Below are 23,344 nucleotides of genomic sequence, written 5' to 3'. Positions count from 1 at the left end.
GACAAAGACTGAGAATGACTTTATAGTCCTCTGGTTAGGGAGCTCACCTGAAAGGTAGCAGATTCCTGTTATAATCTCTTCTGATCATCAGGCAGAGGGAAGGCTTGGAAATTGGGGTCTCCCACATGCTGGGTAAGTGCCCTGACTGATGAGATAAAGATTGTAATTAAATCCTTGTCCTCCTCCAGCTGTTTTGCATGGAGTTAGATGGTCTTTAAGCACACCTACTGATTAGGCCTCAGGTCCTAGCACATGATATAGGTGGCAGAATGCCTATCTTCTCCCAGTTTGTGGGTTGCTAGCAAAGACAGGTGCCTCCCTGTAGCTTGGGCACAGGCACCTATATCTAGTGAGGGGGTGGAGCTTAGGACAAACCCCTCTCCTCTGCATCTCTCATTGGCTAGCGTGCTGACTTAAGATAATGGTTTAAGACTATACCTGGAGCCAAAGCACCTTACTCAGACTTTGTGGTTTGCAATGTTGTTCCTGTGGTTTTGCTAAGCACCTAAACATTAGGCACTGTAACACCTAAGCCCCTTTTGTGGATCTGGGCCAATGGCTACTGCAGAGCTCTTACCTCATTCATAGAGAGTGCACTTATTGTGTATTTAAAAGTCCTGGAAATATGTAATGAGTAGTATGGAGCAATCAGTGATCAACACCTGCACAGTAACCAAAAGTTGCACTTATCCAGATTTTTTTAATATGCAAAAAAGATTTGACATGCTCACTGCAACACTCTTCTGTTGGTATTGGCAGTTATTAAAAAGTGCTATTGTCTTTAATCTACTGCAGATGTGCCAGCTATGTTTTTCAAACCCTCCTAATTTGGCAAAGTCAAATGGGTTTTCATTACAAAATGAAAGGCATCTCTCTCCTTAAGGGTTATTATCTTCCACCTCATTTTAACCTTTCGTCCCCAACTGGTTCAAAGCTAGAAGTATTAAAAAGGTTGCAAAATTAGTTTTTGAGTGAGAAGAGTGTGCTTTTTTACTCTTGGTATGCTCCAAAAGAGCTGAACAGTTCTTCATCAAACTTGGAAAAAGTAAAATCATGCAACACCAAGGACCATTTTTTCCACTACCAGTCTGGTAGTATTTTACACTCACTTTTCTCTCATCACTTTACACAGGTGTAATTGACCACACAAGGTTCAAGCCAGTGGAGAAGCAGGCCCAAAACCTGGACAATTTCAGCACAATAGGTAAAGTTTCAGAAAATTATAAGCAACTGAAAAAGGGGTCTTAGAATGAAAATGCTTAGACAACCTTAGCTAAAGCTGCTGCTCCAACTGTTATTTTTATCTATCTATTTATACATTACACACACACCAATAAATAAACAGGTCAATAAGAAAGAAGGGCATGTTCTATTGGAGAAGCATTTAAAACACAGCAGCTTAGGACTTCAATTTAAGAGCTAATTACAGAGACGCAGTAAAACGTCTATATTATTTAAAAACTAATTATGCTATATGAGTTTGCAGAAGTTCAGGGAGAGTATGCAGACAAATTAACATTAACTATACAGTAAAATATTATGGGCCAGGTTTTGTGCTAGTATAAGCTGACAGATTCTTTGAAGTCAATGGTGTTTTCCCAATTTACAAAATCAGAAAATTTGACTCTATATACAGAGGCACTAGAAAACAATTCAGGTCACTATCAGCAGAGCTCGCTCTCTCTACTGTCAGCAAGTTGTCTGACTTTCATTAGCTTCTTGTTAATAAAACCGTAGTCACTGTGATCCTAAACAGGATGAGACAAACTTCTTCTTTCAGGGGCTTCCCTTATTCACCCTCTCAGAGCTGTTCTCTGGATTCTCTTTACACTCCATTCTGTTTTAGAGGAGTCTGACTCCTTTAGGGGAAAAGTAAAGCAACATGCACTTTTTGGAGCAGCAGGACACTCCAAAGCATTCTTGGGTAGCATCAGCTGTAACAAACCTTTCAGTTTCTGGCAACAGTATAATTCACTTAATAGTCTGGTTTGAAGCCTCACACTATGTGACAATTTCATCATACCTTCCACAGAATCTTCTGGAACCTTTCCTCCATATCCCTTTAATGTGACTGCCAATTTGCCTCTTGTACACAGTATGTGCCCTGTTGGAATCATTGTTTGAAATGAGAGAATAGAGGCTAAATAACCATGCTTTTTTGTGCAAGCAGTTTGTAAATATTCAAGGTTGAATTTTCACATTCATAGTGAGGGTAGCTCAGAAATCAGAAGATAGACCATAAAAATGATTTTTACTTCTTTTTAAAAGCTAATGCTTTTTAGGCTCATCTAATGATTGCCTGGGTTCTCACTCATGATTATTGAACTATTGGAGTTGGCAATGCTCAAAAAAACAGTTCAAAAGTTTTGTGTGTTTATGAGGAGAGGAGAAAACATGAATTAAAAATCACACAGTGATCAATTAGTATTTTATAATTCTCTCTTTAGCAAGTTGAAACTAAGGGCCTACCACACTTTTTAATCTTTTATGCAGGGATGTGGGAAAACGAAAAAGCATGGTACAAATAGTCCAGAGGGGGAAAAGCATAGTGTTGTTGGTTTGGTTTTGGGAGAAGCATGTCCAAAACAAAGCAATGTGATGGTGATATCCTGCCATCACACATGCATGTTTTGTAGTGATTTTATTTGAGGCCTGATCATTTTCAACCTATTGTCTCTTTACATTTCCATTCCACTGCTGTTATATATGGGAGAGTAGCACAGTGATGTTATTACTAACTAAAGGCCCTATAGAACACACCTTGGTAAAACTGACCAAAGAACCAAAAAAGATCAGAGAGACTAGAGGAATGCTGGCACCTTGGAATGCGTCTTTCAGGTGGAAAAGATCTGGGGTATCATGAGTAAATTAGGGGGGTGGTCACCAATTCATGTATTTCCAGTCCTAGCCTGTCTCAATCTGTAGGAACCACCAAATCCACGGACTAGTGGCAAAAAAGCTTTTGCAGGTTCAGAGGGAAGGGGAGGATTCTAGAGAGTCACTGCCCCTACAACACACATCCACTGGCTTCTGGTCACACTGCTAAAGAGGAATATAGACCTAAATCTGCAAAACTATGAAGCACACTGAGATGCGTAAGAATGACACACTGCGTTATAGGCACACTAACTCCTCTAACAACACACTCTACTTCATGTGCTTAGCCAACAGTGATAACAAACACAAGTGCAAGCAAATGCCAAGTTATTCTTTCCTCAGGTTCCCATTGTCATCTTCTGGACATTTTTCTTTTGGAATTAAGCTCTTTGGGGTATGTTTTGTCTTCATTTTGGCAAGTACGTGTTGGAGCTTAATAAGTAGAATCAAATAACAATAGTTGCATCACTTCATATCACACATTTTCTCTTCTCGTTTGCATTTGTTCTGTCAATGGCCCTTTGATGGCAAAGTTGCAAGGTGTCCATTATTTCCTTAAATTATACTTGTTGTTTATTAACACAAAAACATAATATAGAGGCCTTGATTCACTGCTGCCCTGTGCCTTCTGTAGTCATTTACCCTAATGCAGAGTGAGTGGAAAGTGGGTATAAAATGCTGCCAGATCAGAAGGGAAGCATTTTAAACCTGTTTTGCATTGGTGGAAATGGCTATACAATGTGCAGGACAACCTGTGAATCAGGCTTTGATTGTTTAATTTTTTTAAATTGAAAACATCTAAAACTCTCACAAAACATAAACGCAACCCTTAATTATTTATTTGAATTGTCTTCCTGTTGCTGTGTTATGGGAAGTAAGTGAAGCTCTGTATGTAGCTTTCCCTCTTGGTGAAGGTGGATGAATACAGAAAATATTTTTCCATAAATAATCAGTGGAGTTTTTAAAAGAATTTGGTCAGTTCATGCTTGTGCCCCTTTTGCGTTTGTTTCCTGCAACACTAGTGTGATCAAGTTGTGCTGAAGTTCAGCGAAATCAAATTTCAAAGTTGCCCTCACAAGTATTCACAACAATCAGCTATTAAATTTGCAAAGGCAAGTATATGCGCCATAAGTGCTTGTGGGGCTCCTTCAATAAGGAAGTAGAAACACATAGCATGTGGCTCATCTGAGCAATCACAACTAACCTGGGCCCTGATCCTGCAAAGACTTACAAAGGTTATTAGTTTTACACACTCTGAATAGTTTCATTGAGGTCAGTGGGACTACTCACACAGCACAGAGTTAAACATTTATATAACTTGTTGCAGGATCGGGGCCCTAGTCAGTTCAGATAGTGAATACTGAATACCTACACACAACTATTCACTATCAATCCACAGAGGTAAAATATTTAGCAGAAAATTCACTGAATAGTTTTGAATAATGAATACACTGGAGAAAATCAATGAATATTCTTCAAAGAGAAAAATGGGTAAAAACATTGATTACAATCTAGTTTATTATTATGTTTATTATTCAGTTCTGCCTTTACAGTGTTGTTTCTCAAGCCTTTTTATGACTACATTCTTCAGTTTCTTTCACTAATACAGGATTCTGCCTCTTAAAATGTTAAGCATACCTAGACATCTTTATTCCCGTCTGATGGCTTGATACTCCCAATAGTACTTTTTGAAATATTTTATGCATTCTGTGCTCCAGCGCTGTTACAAAAATGTTGGGTTGCTGTAATACTAACAACAGTGAAAAGATTTTTTTTTCTGTATACAAAATGGGTGAGATTTGTACTTTGCTTGCACAAATGCAGTTCTGCCTTTCAGGAGACATATTTAGTAGTTACCTTTGCTTTGTGCAGTGTTTTTTCTGCAGTGACAGCAGGCAGCGGTTTAGTGGCAATTTTAGACTCCAGCATTACTGTACATTATGTACAGTACAATGAGGCTTTGCAGAGCCACATTTCTTAAAAAAAACAAAACAGGATGACATTCCTAGTTTGCTTACTTTGTATTGTAACAACTTTGCTCTTGCTGTCCATCTTTGGCAATTCTTCAACATTATAAACAAAGGCCGTTCAACCTCTTTTTTTAAAAAAAAGGAAAGACTTCTTTTTAATATTCATGTAAAATGCCAAATTGAACATTACTTACATTAAAACAATTACTTTAAACTTTTCACTTGAGTTACTATGCCTATAAAATACTGCATTGTTATTGCCTTTCACTTACCCCTTCTGCAATAAATATTATCCCCATCAAAACGCTGCAAGTACACAACATCATTTTTTAAAATTGCATTTTATTTTGCATATTTCCTCCCTAAGATGTCTTATTTTTACTGAGCAAAATGTTTTTAAGGTTTGACACTTTTAGAATGTCATTATTAAAGTTATCGTCCTGTTTTTATTTCTTTATCCATCATCCATTAAGAAAATAAAAGGTAAAGCATAATCTATTTTTGTTAATGGAATTTAATATGAATCTAGAAAGACTAAAAGTAAAAACACCCACACAAATAGAATATAATCAGGCTGCTACAAAGTACATTTCAGAAAACAGTCAGAAGTGCAAAAAGTCCATAAAGTAGAGCACAGGGATAAGCCACGAGAAGCTGCTGTCCTTCCATGGCTAACGCAGAGATAAAAATTTTGGAAGCTGACAGACTGCACCATCCAATAATAATCAGAGCTAACAAAGTTCCAAGTATCCCCCTATAAAGGAAAAATAAAACAAAGAGAATCCACTGGTTAATATGTGCAGAATGAAGTCTTATCACAGTCTAGTTCATGTCTTCTAAGATCTTGTTGTTAATGAGGCAGTAGTCACTGGTAAAAACAAGGAATGACTTATGTAATGAAAGTCAAGGTTAAGCAGTGAATTAAAACAATAAAACATCAAACAAAATTGATTGCTTGATTGCTCCATTTCAGATGGAAACAACAACTCCATCAATGGTACTACTTGGAAGACTAGCAAGCTTCCAACTACTTTGTCCAGGGGTGTAAGCAAACCTGGGCTCTGAGCTTTTAAATTTCAAAGTGAACAGAAGTCCCCTAGCAGCTAAAATCAACATGCACAATATGTTATGATTTAAATGGAGCTATGCAGATTTGCTCTTTTTACCAAGGCAGCCTGATGGTCTAGAGGCCATGTCTGGTAAGGCATATGAGCTTGAGAAAAGACAATGTCTTGTATCACTCACTTGTGATCACTCACACTGGCTCTTACATCATTCCTTCTCTGCCCCATTGGCATAGAGCACACACTATAGGCGTGTCAGGAGAATCATAGAATATCAGGGTTGGAAGGGACCTCAGGAGGTCATCTAGTCCAATCCCCTACTCAAAGCAGGACCAATCCAACTAACTCATCCCAGCCAGGGCTTTGTCAAGCCTGACTTTAAAAACCTTTAAAGAAGGAGATTCCACCACCTCCCTAGGTAACCCATTCCAGTGCTTCACCACCCTCCAAGTGAAAAAGTTTTTCCTAATATCCAACCTAAACCTCCCCCACTGCAACCTGAGACCATTACTCCTTGTTCTGTCATCTGCTACCACTGAGAACAGTCTAGATCCATCCTCTTTGGAACCCCCTTTCAGGTAGTTGAAAGCAACTATCAAATCCCCCCTCACTCTTCTCTTCTGCAAACTAAATAATCCCAGTTCCCTCAGCCTCTCCTCATAAATCATGTGCTCCAGCCCCCTAATCATTTTTGTTGCCCTCCGCTGGACTCTTTCCAATTTTTTCACATCCTTCTTGTAGTGTGAGTCCCAAAACTGGACACAGTACTCCAGATGAGGCCTCACCAATGCCCAATAGAGGGGAATGATCACATCCCTTGATTTGCTGGCAATGCCCCTACTTATACAGCCCAAAATGCCGTTAGCCTTCTTGGCAACAGGGGCACAATGTTGACTTATATCCAGCTTCTCATCCACTGTAACCCCTAGGTCCTTTTCTATAGAACTGCTGCCTAGCCACTCAGTCCCTAGTCTGTAGCAGTGCATTGGATTCTTCCATCCTAAATGCAGGACTCTGTACTTGAACCTCATCATATTTCTTTTGGCCCAATCCTCTAATTTGTCTAGGTCCCTCTGAATCCTATCCCTAGCCTCCAGCGTATCTACCACTCCTCCCAGTTTAGTGTAATCTGCAAACTTGCTGAGGGTGCAGTCCAAACCATCCTCCAGATCATTAATGAAGATATTGAACAAAACTGGAAAGGATGTAGCAGTGCATACTGTGCAGTAGCAATTCCCATCTAGCATAATAGCACTTTGGAAGCATTGAGAAATTGGTGCAATTTAGAGTAGAACTGTGGCTGCTCTACTTTGCACTGGGGGCCAAATTGGCCACCCCAGGCTGGCTCCAGGATTGATAGTGTTGGAAAGATGGCATAAAGTCACCTTTGCCCCAGTCAGCCAAGAGCTGCTTAGGTGCACTTAGAGATTCAGCTCTCAGTCTAACAGCCAGTGGTGTCTTTGAAGGCCAATTCCTCAGGCACCTTCCAGGAGCACAAAAGTCTCAAAAGGCAAGAAAAATGCTGTGCTTATGACGCACTGAAGGACTGGACAAGAGAGCCTATTCAGGCAGGCTGCATTTGTGTGCCATGGAGTCAAGCTCCAAGGTACAATTTGCACAGGAACATGGAAGGGGATTTGTGGGACAGCTAGGTTAGTACCAGGTTTTCAGCTTTGGATCTGCACACAGCATGGACCTATTGACCAGAGCACAAAGTTGTCACATAGCCTGTAGATGTGCCCATATCTTTGCACCAGTTGCTGCAAACTGGGCCCCAGGATTCCATTCTTCAGCCCCATTCTCACTTGCCTAAGCATACAGCCCAAGTAAATGGGATATTCACTCTGTTTAAGGATTTTGTCTAAAGAAGGGTTTGGGGGGGTGGGGCGGGGAGATCAGCAAACTGCTTATTTAAATCTATTCTTATCAGACACTATTACCCCTAGAAAATGTAATCAGCTTGTGATTAGGCACAGTGCCATCTTAGATTGACATGAGTAGCCCTGTGAAAAATTGAATTTTGTTTCACACATTTTTCCTTGAAAATGTTGGCCATTTCTTTGGTGCCATTTTGCATCCTCCTTGTCCCAAATTTTGATTCATTCAAAGTTAAAATGAAATTGCTAATTTTGCATAAAAAAATGTGGAAAAAAAATATTTTTTTTCAATATGAAAAAATTCAAAAATTCATGACCTAACTGCTATCTTTGCTAAGAGAATGAGCTCAGTTTCAATTACAGAATTCTCTCTCTTTGTATCTTATCTGTCCATCATCTTAGGTAAATTTTCTGTGAAAAGAGACCAAACTTAAGCTATTTACAAAATTTAAAATAGGAAGTTGACAAAATGCTTCATCAAAATTTCAAACTTTGACCAAAGAACTCTGCTGATTTTGATCAGTTCTATTTAAAAAACAAATAAACGTTTCCTTGAAAACTGCCAGTTGCCTTTAATAGCTTGCAGTTAGATGACCTCAGTATTTGTAGTATTTAAGGCATTTCCTATTGTAGGTAAGGACGCACAAGGGAACATTGCAGATACGGATGTAATCTTAGCTATTTCTGATAAAATTGTCAAGTTTTAAGAGCTCCCACTGTAAATATTTTTGGATTTCTAAAGATAGACTCTTAGTAGGTTTACAGCATATTACAAATGTACTGTATGTACTTGGGGATTTTCTAAAGCAGACACCAGCACCCTGATCAACTGTAACAGCTGCTTTGGAGTTAGCCCCATCTGTCCTGTAAATAAATACACATGTGCACCTTTTATAAATCCAGATTACTAAACAGGTTACTCAAGTAAATATGCATATTATTGAGACAGCAGAGGGTTCCCTGAATGTCTATGTCAGGGAGAACAGAGAAACTCTTGAATACATGGATTATGGCCAGGATAGACCATAACAGCTCCATGGAAATGTGAGGCAAGGGCACTGTCAGTGTGCTAAAAATGCTTATGTCAACAAAACCGTTTGCTGAAAAACAATATTTATACTTAATTGCTGCTTTTCTAAATAAAGTAACTGAGGGCAGCTTTACATTTTCTAGCTACAGATTACTAACTATGCAAGACACATTCCATACCTTTTGGTGTTAAAAACAAAATAAAAAACAAAATAGACTGGCTTTAAGTTTAATAAGCAGGGAGATATTATTTATTATATATGCTGCTGGGGTGCCCAGAGGCTCCAATCAGGGCCCTGACCTCCTTGTTCTTGGCACTGTACAGAGGCAGATACAAACCCTGTCTCAAAGAGCTTACAGTCTAACAGGAAGACAGTCCGATATATACTATTTTTTTTTTTTAAAAAGACTTGCAATTACAGTTTAATTACAGTCACCTGCTCTATTGCACCTTAGGCTAGTCATTAAGGGTTGACTGATTCCTCATAGGTGTGACAATCTATCCTGAAGGACGATCTCTCACTCTCACAGACCTTGGGAGACAGGCCAGTCTTTGTTTACAGACAGCCCCCCAACCTGAAGCAAACACTCACCAGCAACTACACACCACATAACAAAAACAGCAACCCAGGAACCAAACCCTGCAACAAACCCCAGTGCCAAATCTGTCCACATATCTATTCAAGAGAAATCATCATAGGACCCAACTACATCAGCCACACCATCAGGGGCTCATTCACCTGCATATCTACCAATGTGATACTGTATATGCCATCATGTGCCACCAATCCCTCTCTGCCATGTACATTGGCCAAACCAGACAATCTCTACGCAAAAGAATAAATGGACAGTGTCTAAGGTGCCACAGGGACTCCTCGTTGTTTTTGCTGATACAGACTAACAAGCTACCACTTTGAAATCTTACCATGGAGTCACAGACAGTCCCCTGGGGCATTCCAATCTATCTTGCCACCCAGGAAAGATGGACTTAGTGATGGATGGTTGCTCTACACCAAAGATCACAAAATATCCAGGTTATTCCCAGTCCCAAATGACCAGTCACTTACCCCAGGTCAGGTTGTACCTTAGATCTCACACCAAAGACAACATTTGTTGCCAATCCTATAGTAAACTATCTAAGGATTTATTAACTAAGAAAAGAAATGAGAAGATTATTACAAGGTTAAAGCAGGCAAGCATAAATACACAAATGAGTTACAGTCTTATGGTTTTAAAAGGTGACAGAGTTATAGTAATCGGTCAGCTCTGAATGACTTTTAGGGCTAAGACTGACCCTAGGGATCTCTGCTTCAGTTTTGTAGCTCCATCCTTGTGAGAATCCAAACAGCAAAAAAGATGAAAAAAATTCTTGTCAGTTATTTTTATTTCCTTCTTCCAGAATTCAAGCTGATGGGATGAGCCCTTTTGATTGTAACCTCTTCATGGGTGTAAAGGGGCAATTAACGAAGTCTTTGTATTGTGATGGCCCATTTAGTTTTGATAGACCTCTTTGATGGGCAGGAGACAATCCCTCCTAACTGGGTTCACAGTTTCAGAGCAAACATTTTTTATAGTTACAAAGCAAAAACTTAAATATTACCTTATAGCAGGTGATAAAGAAGTTATAAGCGAGGTTAATGCATGCAGCAACTTAAAAGTATTAATAAAGTCTAAACATTAAACACATTGTTATAAGGCCAACAGCCATCTTAACCATACTAACACATGAATTTGTCAGTGCTTGGCTGAGGCCTATAGCCTTGGCAAGATTTGGCACCTGGTCTGCCAGCATCACAGAGGATAGTAGATTTATGCTACTGAAGGCAGCTGAAATTAGAGATGGGCCAGTACTAAAACCATTTATCCAAACCCACCCAAACACTGAGGGTTGGTACAAAAAAGTTGAAATCTGGATTTGAACTACTACTGCTGTGGTTTTACAAAACAAAAAACAGAGTAAAGGAGATCTGTCAAATCAAAGGCGACCTCAGTTTTGAGCACAACTTTATTTTAAATAAAGATACTGTAGTTCCAAACTAGAACTATTTATCCAAATTCACTAAACTTTGGGGCTTATATAGAGTGGGACAGATCTCTGAACCATTCTAGAACTAAAATTATACACAAACCCTCTCTCTCACACACACACTTTGTCCATTTCCACCTGAAAATACTAACATTCTTTTTAGTTCCTTCATGTACTGATATTTTCCTTCCAGTTTTTGGCAATATAAAGTGTCCTCTAGTCTTAGCATTAAAAATTTTGTATAACACTTATTACAGTAATCCTTATGGGTTCTGCCATAATACTCTGATACTTACTGTAGTGAGAAGAAGACTGCACAGCTGGACAGGACCACCATGGGTAGCAGGCAGTATCCCAGTACACTGGCAACACAGCCATATGAGACACCTGCTATGCTCATCAGATTCAGTAAAGCATGTATTCCTAGGCACCCAACAGCACTGATGCCATATACATAGCCAAAGTGAACTTTTCCTGCCTGAAATAAATATGAGTAAGTACAAAACAGCATACATGCACCATAAATCATGAAACACTGGGAGGAAACAGAATGAAAGCATGAGGTGTGATCCTCTTTCTGCTTATACAAGTTTTACACTGACTTCATTTATGCCATTTTATGTGTGATCAGAATCAAGGCCAGTATTTGGGGATTTTTTCTCCCCTCAAATAAAAATATCCCAAGATAAATGTTTCATTAATAATTTATATTTTAATTTGCATTGAATGGATAGAAATACAGGACCCAATTCTACATTTCCTTGTACTAATCAGGCTCCAAGGAAGGACAGGAACTGGTTAGGGAGACTCAGGAAGGTGTTTGGAGTCGTAAGATAAAAATAAGGAAATTAAACTTTAGGTTAAATATCAGGAAAATCTTTTGGACTAGGAGATGTGATGCTGTGGTTCTCCCAAGAAAAGTGGTGGGAGCCCCATCACTTGAGACATTTCATACTAGATTGGTTAGTGGGGATGCAGTACTATTTTTTTGTAATTATATATCATTGTTTTCTTAAAAATTACCAAGGCCACAATCTGTTTAGTAGATAGTAACACTTCTGTTTTCCTTTGTGCATTGGGGACATCATGTATCCTTTCGTTACAGCAGTTTAAATCTTTCATAACGAAACACCAAACCCGGCAAGACTTGGAGTCTCTTTCCGCTACAAACCCAAAACTCTGACCAGGCTTGATAAAAGTTTGTGAACCTTTGGGGAACGTATGTTGAATTTCAGGGTGAATTTATCCCTTCCTTCCCTTGGCTACCACGGGGAAGTCACAGTTTGTTCCTGAACTCAAACCTAGCATGTATAGCAAAAAGTATTATGACTCGCTGCTCCATGGTATATGTTCCCTGCCACATTAATCTTTCTAGTAACTATCAGCAAATCTTTTTTTTTTTGCTCCACTTAGTGAGTGATTCTCCAGCTCTTTTTCAGATTTTCTTTTTAGTGAATGTAATGCGTGTGAAAGGTACCCGGCCTGACAGCTCTGGAGACTTTTATCTTCTAATTTATCCACAAACCAAGTACAATATAGGCAGCAGCCACAGCACAAATTTACTCACGCCATTCCAACTCTAATTTAGATGAATCACCTCTAGATGTGAGAGAGTAGCTCAGTACCCATTCCCCATGAAATGTTTGGCCTCTCAGGCTGCTAACAAGTGGACTGAATGCTGACTGTTGGGGTAGTATTGAGATTTTGACAACTGTTTTTTTAGGAAATAATTAGAGTTCTGGGATGTAGCCTGAGGTCATCAACTTTGCGCCTCTGGTGCAATGGAACTTCTTACCATAAGGGTAAAGCTTGTCTATGCAGGAGACAGAACTTTCTCAGAGGCCAGCTCAAGATTGTAGAACTAACTCCTCAAGGAACTAAGTGCCATCACAAACCACACCACCTTCCACTTCAAGTGAAAGGCACATTTCTTTGACCTTGCTTTTTTTAACACAAACATACAGCAACATGAGTATACATTATATATAAAATACATTTGCATAGATAGTAAAAAAAATCACAAACAAGACATTCTATTGCACACACAATTCTCCCCTGGAGAGAGGATGGGAGAACAAACATATGAGAGATGTTAGTCATTTTGCTTAACACATTACTGGAATGTGCTCGGATACTATGGTGATGAGCATGGTATAAGTACCTATATGAATTAGACTAGAATAGAAATTGCACTGACCTCACCACCATCATTTCCAATAGGCCAATCTACAGTCTTTAGATTAGATAGCAACAAGCTGCAGGCACCACTGATCTGTGCCAGATTTGAAACAGTGACCAACAAGTAAAAGCTCTATATCTCATTACAGTTGGAGGTGACAGACAGCAGACTCAAACCCAGGGGCCTTGGGTTTCCACTGCTCTGCACCTTGCGTACTCACATTTGTGAAGAGTAGGTATAAAATGCCATCAAATCAAATTTTTGCATTCACTTACACAAGTGGTAGCATTTTCTACCCACTTTACACAGGTCTGAGAACACAGGATGAAAGGCAGTGGAGAATCCAGGCTCAATATTTTAATTTTATTTTAATTTTGTTCCTTCTGAAAGACTGAGTGCAGTAAATTTAACACATCCCAGTTCAAATTCTGCGAAACTAATAGGTCCTGATTCTGATCTCATGTACGCGGGGAGTATCCCCATTGAACTCAGTGGAGCTCCACTGGTGCAAAAATAGTCTGAGAAGAAAATCAGGGCCATCATCTTCAGTTATATCCTTTTTTCCCCCCTTCCTTTCTACTGCACCAGACATAAATTCTCTGTAAATCAAACATTGCTCGAAGTGGAATTTTCACGTAGCTGCTAACCTCCTTTCTTTTGTCTCTGTCACAGTAATTTGTTAATCTTAGATTAAACTTCTAAGTAGGGCTGTGTCAATTAAATACTCTGAAACAAACGATATAAAATATTAATTGATTATTGTTGTTGCATCTGTCTGCAATACAGCGTCTATCAGCTGATCTATAGAAACTATTGCCCCAAACGATTGAAAAAGTTAAACCTATTAAAAACCTGCAATGACTCCAGTGGTAGTTGTTAGTAATCTGATGTAGCAATTAGAGTTTTAAAAATATGCATATATTTTAGGTTAATATTAAAGGGCTCTAATAGAGGTTTGAGAAGAGGGAAGGTGCCCTAACCAATATCAGTATGATATCTATTAGGATGGAGAAAGACACAGTATTCTACACTGGAGCCAGAGGTGTAATTTCCAGCTGGTGTAGATGTCTCTGCGCTAATTCTGATCGAGCTATCACACTAAAAATAGCAGTGTAGCCACAGTGGTGAGTTGGGCTAGATCTTGGATAGGCTCATACTTTGGAAGGCTAGCTGTCTGTGACACTGCAGCTACACTTCTACTTTTAGTACAGTAGCTCGATGTGAGCTAGTATGGGTATGTCTAATTGATTTGGAAATAACAATAGTCACTATTTATATTGAAGTTTGCATGTTCAAGGCACTTATTCCTAGGATCTGTAAGATTCCTCGGATTCAGCAGTTTATCATAGAGATTAGAGTCCCCTCCCCCCCGAATTAGAGTGCTCCATTGCTAGGGAAGCACTCCATTCCTCAAAATGCATGTGTTTTCACTCCCTTTCAGATAAACAGTTGCCAACAACCAGTGCAATGCTTTAGTAACAATGGGGAGCCCCATTGTCTCTGATCAATAGTTGAACTAGGAGTCTTTGGAAGCTTCTGGTTCAGCTTTCCTGCTATCAAAAAGCTGTTAGTTAGTAGAGAGGGGTGAGGCAGGAGATGGGGGTGAGGGGGGGGGGAAAGAAGGAAGGGAAGAAGTTTAAATACAGCCCATTTTTTATGCTTGCAAGGAAATCTGAAAAAAAAAGTACTACCAACATTAATTGACAAGTATTGCAAGTTTTGAAAATGAAGATATTTTGAAGATTGTTCACATTTTCTTTTTGTACTGACTTCTAGTTGCACAAGGAGAGATTTTAAAGAATTATTTCCTTCCCTACAATAACATTGACAGAGGTCCAAAACTGAGGGTGTGTGTCATTCTGGAACATCTTCCTATTCCCATTCCAGTTTCAATATTGCCAACCCCTACAGATCAAAAATAATGAGTCAGATTCTCAAAAATCGTAAGACTAGCCCAAAAAGCATGCACTTTAAAAATAATAATCATAATCAAATCACATTTATTCATCTGTCTTTTGACTTTAACTCTCCTCTATTCCTCTGCCAATGTGTGTGTGATAATTGCAGGTTGAAAAGCCAACCTTTAATGCACACAAAATTGCATGCCTCTCTGGCTGCTCAGATATAGACTTCACTTACCCTCTCCTCACCCCTAAGATAAGGGAACTGCCATCCATTTCCTATTGCGGCCTCCTGCTGCCCCATGACTTCTCTACCTGGGACCCAGCAGCACCACTTCTCTGACTTCACCCTTCCCCTGCCCCCTGCTGCCTAAGAACCCTTTCTTTGCTATAAGCCCACATAGGAAGGCAGGACTCGGTGGCAGGACAGGTCTGTGTCCTTAGATCCAAGTCTTTTACACACAACTCTGCCCAGCTCTGAAAATCATGGGATCAGAGGAGCTTCTCACGTCATCGCTCCAAAATCCTGTGACTCACGAACAATTTACAAGAGTTGGCAATGCTGCCTTCCCCTGGCTGCTCAGAGGGGACTTCTCGTACCTACCACTGCTGCCTACTCTGGGGGAGCTACCATTCTATCCCCTCAGTCTCCCACTCCATCACTGTCCTCTGCACTTCCCCCAGCTCCCTCTTCCTCCCCAATCCCTGCTTTACCCCATTCCCTTGCAATTCCTAAACCTGCTTCCTGCATTCTGCAGTGCTCTGCTCCCCCTCACTGTCCCCATCCAACTTTCACAGTGTCTCTGCTGCTCCTCACAGTCCCTGTCTCTTATTTAGCCCCTTGAACCACAAAGTGGCAGCCATTTTGCTTGTGGGGATGGCTTCAATCTCACTAGAAACAGGGGGAGGTTGCAGCCAACCTTGTTAGGAGAAGTCTCACTTCCACATGCAGGAAGACTGTAGGGAAATGGTGGCCATATTGCTTTTTTCAGCACTTTGACAATAATAGGAAATTATGCCATTTTGAATAAGGGGGAAATTGTGACTTGGCACCTTTCATCATGTTTTCATGAGACAGGTAAAAACACCCCAATATGGCTAGAGTCACATTAAAATTGCTAGAGTTGGCAGTACTGTAACGTAGGTCTTGACCCTGCAAACTGCTCCATGTGGTGGACTCCTTGTGAGTGAGTGGAACCCCTTGACACATACATTGTATAAAATCTCTCTATATATAGGCATATATGCCCAGAAAATATGCCCTGCTCTTATACTTTTATTGAAAGCATTTTACCTGTGTTACATGAAGGTGTAATTTTATATTTAAATACTGTATGTATAAGCTGTACAGCAAAGAGATGTTCTTATATCCACTCTCAATAGACGCTGAAGCAAACATTTCATTTTGTACCTGCTCAGCATCTTCCAAAACTGCACACAGTTGTTATTTTACAGTTATGAACTTTACAATCTCATGACTTCTGCCTTACTGTACCAGTAGCAGTGTAGCTCCAAGGGCCAAACAGAAAACCATAGGCCCAGTCAGGTCTGTCTCATTCATAATGCTGCCATCCGCTGGTTTTATTGGGTTTAGAACTGTTAATGTTTTCTGCCATATGTGATCAAAATTAATTCCAAGTTCTGCAAAAGGAAAGTTCCATGATTATCCATGATTTTTAGAAGCCTTTATATACAAATCCACTAGATACCACAAGTCCAAAGTAACAAAATGAGCTGCTTTTTTTTTTCCCCCCACAAGGAAATAAGAATGCAGTAGAATGTACAGTAGCTGCTCATACAGTGTCTTTAGGATTGAATTCTGACTTCAAGCTGGGATGATTAATTTATTAAATTGAATCTTATGTGATGAACCAAAAATACTGACAATATTGTCCACATAATGTTTGGTTTTCCTATTTTTACAATATATATGTTTCTAAAATCTTATTAATTGAGACCTCAAATAATAAGCTGATCTGCAGTAACTGCAGAATTCAAGGCTTTTTAGAACATCGAGGACAGCAGAGATACATGCTTTAATTGTGAAAATCTGACAAGAGAAGTGTCTGAATGCTGTACTGCTAGAGGCATTTAAAAACATGACACACTTCCCTTCGAGGAAAAGCAAAAATAACGTACGTAGGATTTTATGGGCTTTTTGCACTTGCACGATTATTCCTGTGGATCACTCGATATTGGATGAAATCCTTCCCCATTGAAGTCGATGGGAGTTTTGTCATTGACTTCAGTGGGGCCAGGATTTCATCCTTAATCTCTGCAGAAATATTCAAACTCTCAGGAGTAACTTTTCCTGTGATGCTCCAGTACGGGTTAGGGCAATATTGGAATTGGATAGCCAGCATTTGTGGGACCAACACCCAATTCAAAAAGCAGATGTCCATGTTTTGCACTCTGCCAGGCCATTTTTTTGAGAGAGAACATTGAAGCCAGATATTTTGCATGCACTGTCTATACTATAATTTTGTTACTGTAAATACACATTTTAACTGGAAATGGGCCTGACCCACACCCCAGCTCTGAACACCTCTGGAACTTTGTGGATCAAAACAGCCTTGTTGTAGGGTGAACTGCGTGTGGTGCTTGCTGATTTGGGACTTCTACATTCTATTTACAATAGGCACACCAATATGGCTCTTATGGAAGTCAATGGTAAAAATCCCAGTGACCTCAATGGTGCAAGCTGAATGTGCCTAGAATTTACTTTGCTTCATTATGTTGAATCAGTGACAAATAAGTCCAATTTTACCCTTATCTATTTGTTATTTATAAAGCAGCAATATTTCTGTAAATAGACAGAAATCTTCACCTGTTTATTAGCTACAAGTATTAAGGCTTGAGCATACCTTGCTTATATTAAACAGTACCTTTTTTACAGTTTAATGGTCAACTAGGTGAAGATATGCAGGGTGCACAAACTTTCTCCAGTTTTCCACTGAAATAAGCTGCCTTAAATCTTTTTAACTAGTAAATTTATTACTAGGTATGCAAACTTTATTATAATACATGTTTATTAATTATAGGTACCCTCACATGATGTCTTATTGTGCGATATAAATACAGAAGGAAAAATTGCTATGAAGCCTGAATACAAAATTTATTGTTATGCTGTCACCTAGTGGTAGTAAAGTATATGATCTATGTGCCATAAAAATGAATTAATACTTTTATTTTCTATGCAAATTGTGGCACTGCCCTTCCAATCATAAACATGTGCCTATGTTAGAAATACAAGATAACAAATCAACAGTCATTTTTTCTGATTTGACAGTCTAGGATTGATGATTATTTCTTAAAATGCACAAATAAGGATTTTGATTGTGTGTTGTCAACTAACCAAGAGTTACAGTTCTTATACAAAAGCTTACCAAGTGAATTTTAAAAAAGTCTGGTTTTGAGACAAGGTATGTCAAAGCAAATGTAAATGAGGTGAAGTTTGGTTGTTTGTATTTATTTTGAAGAGGCTAGGCAATTTAATATTACTTCCAGTTTAGGACAATACCTAATACCTGTTAATATGTGACTTGGATCTGGGCACTGGTACAAAGATCTGCCTGCATATATGCAATGCAGGAACTTGGACACAGTCTCCTTTTTTTCTTCTCTAAACCTGATCCTGAAATCCCCACTAAAGGGTATTTGGAGTGTGCAAGAACTGCAGGATCCAGCTGCTGGCAGATATCCATCCTGGAGGATTCAGGGATCTTGATTGAAGTGATGGAGAGGTACAGGCCAATATCAAGTCTAACTATTGGGGGTGGTGGCTCTACTGGATATTAATGTTTCTCTAGTGACTTTCATGAGTTAGCAAAAAGAACCATATATACAGCTGGTAACCACACAAAGTTAATATTTTAATTCTTTACCTTCTAGCAAAGGAGGTTCTTCATCAAAACTGTCAGCATAACTAGACTGCGATAAAAACTCTGGATTGTATGTTGGCTGCAAAATCTGGCCTATGTAACTTTGAGAAGACGAAAGCATTTCTAGAGGAACAAAAGCACCAGGTTGAGGCGACTCCTGTGCCTGACACCTACAACAATAAGTACAGTTAGACAGCTGGGTAAGTAGTCAGTCAAACAGGCAACTTGTGACAATCAACCTCACAATAACCCAAAGCTGTCCACTGGTGTATTTCTTCTGTGATCAGACTACCAGCTCCCTCCCTACCTAAATACACTGCACTCCTTCCCCTTTCATTGTGTCCTTCACCCAGCACACTGAATAAGGAAGGGGTCCCCAGGATAAAATTATCTTTAATTTCATGATTACAAATGATCATAATACAGGCACACACTAGCATTTAAGGTTGCAAGGCCAACCTGAGTTTTTTTTACTTTGCAGCCTCAATGACACCCTCAAGTTATTAATCTATATTCTATATATATAATTATATTTGAATGTATGTTTTTCTTAAACACCTGTAAAAAGTTCTAGCAATGTGTGATTAAAAAATCTGTATTAATAACATGAGGCTCAATTATTTCCTAATTATTATTATATAGTGTATTTGTATTCCTGTAATGCCTAGAGGCCCCAGCCAAGACTAAGCCCTCATTGGACTTAGCACTGCACATATATATAGTAAAACAGCCCCAGAGACTTTATACACTAGATAGTGAAGACAGACAAAAGGTGGAGAAAAGCCATGTTGCTGATGTGGCATGAGGTACAGAAAGAATAAAGTGATTAGCTCAAGGTCACCCAAAGTTGGGAGCTGATTACAGATCCCCTGATCTCCGGTCTTAACCCACAAACCATTCTTATTCCCTGTGATTTTCAACATGGAGGGGGCCTGATTCTTGGATCACTTGTGCAGACTGGGAGAATTAATTGTTTCCCTGGCATCATTCCATTTAGCTGCAATGGTGTTGGGGATATGCAGCTGGGAAAATGATTGGCTGAAGGCAGCAGGGAAAGGGATTGTGGGGTGTGTGTCCCATAGGCAGTGGTGGCTAGGGGAATCCAAAGGAGTTGTGCTGTAAGGGAGCCCAAAGGGAATGGGGGAGAGTGATTAACCTGGCTTTTCATAGATCACCTTGCCTCTACAAACTCTCTGATTAAGGGCGGGGAGGCATGGGCAAAATCCCATCTGCTATGACAACATAGCCTCTGTCTTCACGAACAAGGTCAGCTTCCAGACTGCTGCACTGGGCAGCACAGCATGGGAGGAGGTGACCAGCCCTCTGTGGAGAAAGAAGTGGTTCGGGACTATTTAGAAAAGCTGGATGAGCACAAATCCAAGGGGCCGGATGTGCTGCATCCGAGGGTGCTAAAGGAATCGGCGGATGTGATTGCAGAGCCATTGGCCATTATCTTTGAAAACTCATGGCGATCGGGGGAGGTCCCGGATGACTGGAAAAAGGCTAATGTAGTGCCCATCTTTAAAAAAGGGAAGAAGGAGGATCCGGGGAACTACAGGCCAGTCAGCCTCACCTCAGTCCCTGGAAAAATCATGGAGCAGGTCCTCAAGGAATCAATTCTGAAGCACTTAGGGGAGAGGAAAGTGATCAGGAACAGTCAGCATGGATTCACCAAGGGCAAGTCATGCTTGACTAACCTAATTGCCTTCCATGAGGAGATAACTGGGTCTGTGGATGAGGGGAAAGCAGTGGATGTGTTATTCCTTGACTTTAGTAAAGCTTTTGATACTGTCTCCCACAGTTTTCTTGCTGGAAAATTAAAGAAGTATGGGCTGGATGAATGGACTATATGGTGATAGAAAGCTGGCTAGATCATTGGGCTCAACGGGTAGTGATCAATGTCTAGTTGGCAGCCGGTATCAAGCGGAGTGCCCCAAAGGTCGGTCCTGGGGCAGGTTTTGTTCAATATCTTCATTAATGATCTGGAGGATGGCGTGGACTGCACTGTCAGCAAGTTTGCAGATGACACTAAACTGGGAGGAGTGGTAGATACGCTGGAAGGTAGGGATAGGATACAGAGGGACCTAGACAAATTAGAGGATTGGGCCAAAAGAAACCTGATGAGGTTCAACAAGGACAAGTGCAGAGCCCTGCACTTAGGACGGAAGAATCCCATGCACTGCTACAGACTGGGGACCGAATGGCTAGGCAGCAGTTCTGCAGAAAAGGACCTAGGGGTTACAGTGGACGAGAAGCTGGATATGAGTCAACAGTGTGCCCCTGTTGCCAAGAAGGCTAATGGCATTTTGGGCTGTATAAGTAGGGGCATTGCCAGCAGATCGAGGGACGTGATCATTTCCCTCTATTCGACATTAGTGAGGCCTCATCTGGAGTACTGTGTCCAGTTTTGGGCCCCACACTACAAGAAGGATGTGGAAAAATTAGAGAGTCCAGCAGAGGGCAACAAAAATGATTAGGGGGCTGGAGCACATGACTTATGAGGATAGGCTGAGGGAACTGGGATTATTTAGTCTGCAGAAGAGAAGAATGAGGGGGGAATTTGCTAGCTGCTTTCAACTACCTGAAAGGGGGATCCAAAGAGGATGGATCTAGACTGTTCTCAGTGGTAGCAGATGACAGAACAAGGAGTAATGGTCTCAAGTTGCAGTGGGGGAGGTTTAGGTTGGATATTAGCAAAAAACTTCTTCACTAGAAGGGTGGTGAAGCACTGGAATGGCTTACCTAGGGAGGTGGTGGAATCTCCTTCCTTTGCGGTTTTTAAGGTCAGGCTTGACAAAGCCCTGGCTGATATGATTTAGTTGGGAATTGGTCCTTCTTTGAGCAGGGGGTTGGACTAGGTGACCTCCTGAGGTCCCTTCCAACCCTGATATTCTATAATTGTATGAACATCATTTTTGGAAAACTCGATGATGGGAACCTCTCAGAGTCTTCCTTCTATCAGAGCCTCTCTCTGTGTTTCTATTGCTACTGCATCCATTTAGCTAGCCACATAAAACCTTAAATGCCATTGAACATTTTGACATCATTTCTGGCAATTAGACATTGTACTTTGTTGCTGAATGAAAACCCCTTTTTTAAAAATAAATCAATATTTTCTTCTTACATGGGGTACTTACTTTTGGCTTCCATAAAGATTTTCATAGGCCCCTGAATCGCTATAACCTTGATCTTGAATATCAGTGGCATAGTTAGACTGGTAAAAGTCTGATTCAGATTGCTCAAAGTTTGACATTCTGGGGAAAAAAAGATTTATAATATTGATGAAATAATGTTCATTAAAGTAAATCTCTATTTTTTTTTAGAAGTACTAAATACAAATAATGAATGGTAAATTCTAGTGCCTCAAACTTAGAGGTGTAGTTTCTCTGGGTGAACTAACATTAATTTGAAGTGACAGAAATAAATTGAATTTGAGCTCATTTTTGGTATCACTGCAGAAATAATTTCTTACCTGCCAGCTCTCATGTGTGCTAGTGTGTATTACTTCAAAAACTTAAGGAGATGAAAAAAATTACTAACTCTGAAGAAATCTCACATGACTGCCTGCCTGGCAGTATTATCAAAAGTAACTCAGTAATTAGTCATCTTCATAGGCAACATCTCAGTCAACATTGGTTTAGAAAGATTCATTTTCCTATTTTAAAACAAAATGATGGCCATGTCTGAGACTTAGTGAGATGAGCTATTATCTGTGGCATAGTTAGACTGGTAAAAGTTTTTTAAAAACAAGTGGTTTGGGAATTGAAGACAATAACTCATTGACTTTAAGGCCAGAAGGGATCATCATGATAATCTAGTCTGACCTCTTGTATATCTCAGGCCATAGAACCTGACCCCCATACGCATTCCTGTAGTAGGCCCAGAACCTGTGGCTGAATTAGTGAAGTCCTCAAATCTTGATTTAAAGACTTCAAGTTACAGAGAATCCACCATTTACTCTAGTTCAAACCAGCAAGTGACCCACACCCCTTGCTGCTGAGGAAGGCAAAAACCCCCAGTGTCTTTTACAATCTGATCTGAGGGAGAATTCCTTCCTGTTCCCAAATATGGTGATCATTTAGACCCTGAGCATGTGGGCAAGACAGCTGGGAAAGAATTCTCTGTAATAACTCAGAGCCCTCCCCATCTACTGTCACATCTCCAGTCATTGGAGATATTTGCTAATAGTTCATGGATGGGCCATATGCCATTATAGACAATCTCATCATACCACCCCTTCCATAAACTTATCAAGCTCAGTCTTAAAACAAATTAGTTTTTTACCCCCACTGCTCCCTTTGGAAGGCCTTCGTCTAATTTCTAGCCTTAACTTATTGATGTTCAGTTTGTATAGTTATATATAACTATTTTCTAAGTATTGCTTGTTTTAATATACTGCATGAGTATCATAAAATAATGGTCTGCTTAAAACTAGGAAATGGAAATTTTACAGAACTTGGTTATATGATTTCTATATATCAATACTCCAATTGGAGTATTGAAATTGGAGGACATGTATTTATTTTAAGTGGTGATCTAA

At 39.8% G+C, this 23,344-nt stretch overlaps 1 protein-coding gene across 2 annotated transcripts; it reads right to left on the bottom strand.

The window, feature by feature from the left end:
• Positions 1 to 5,402: 5,402 nt before the first annotated feature.
• YIPF7 (Yip1 domain family member 7) lies at positions 5,403 to 22,057 on the bottom strand. Of its 2 annotated transcripts, XM_034772392.1 has the most exons (6): positions 21,971 to 22,057; positions 20,832 to 20,858; positions 18,808 to 18,967; positions 16,419 to 16,564; positions 11,140 to 11,321; positions 5,403 to 5,601 (listed from the first exon to the last, which is right to left on the bottom strand). In XM_034772392.1, the coding sequence occupies exons 1-6, from the start codon at positions 22,055 to 22,057 to the stop codon at positions 5,439 to 5,441; spliced, it is 765 nt and encodes a 254-aa protein (XP_034628283.1). In that variant the 3' UTR covers positions 5,403 to 5,438. The 2 variants fall into 2 exon arrangements, with proteins under 2 accessions (XP_034628283.1, XP_034628282.1); XM_034772391.1 differs by lacking the exon at positions 20,832 to 20,858 and having other exon boundaries at positions 18,808 to 18,974; positions 21,942 to 22,057.
• Positions 22,058 to 23,344: the final 1,287 nt, after the last annotated feature.

Source organism: Trachemys scripta, chromosome 5 (assembly GCF_013100865.1).
Source record: "Trachemys scripta elegans isolate TJP31775 chromosome 5, CAS_Tse_1.0, whole genome shotgun sequence".
Taxonomy (NCBI): Eukaryota; Metazoa; Chordata; order Testudines; family Emydidae; genus Trachemys; species Trachemys scripta.
This window is presented reverse-complemented; position numbering and strand designations above follow the sequence as displayed.

Bases quoted from the DNA above. Each gene is read 5' to 3' on its own strand.
- YIPF7 (XM_034772391.1), bottom strand. From the start codon at position 22,057: ATGTCAAACTTTGAGCAATCTGAATCAGACTTTTACCAGTCTAACTAT. The intron at 18,975-21,941 runs GTAAGTACCCCA...TTATTGTTGTAG, and splicing joins AATCTTTATGGAAGCCAAAA to GTGTCAGGCACAGGAGTCGC. The intron at 5,602-11,139 runs GTAAGTATCAGA...TTTCCTTTATAG, and splicing joins GCAGTCTTCTTCTCACTACA to GGGGATACTTGGAACTTTGT.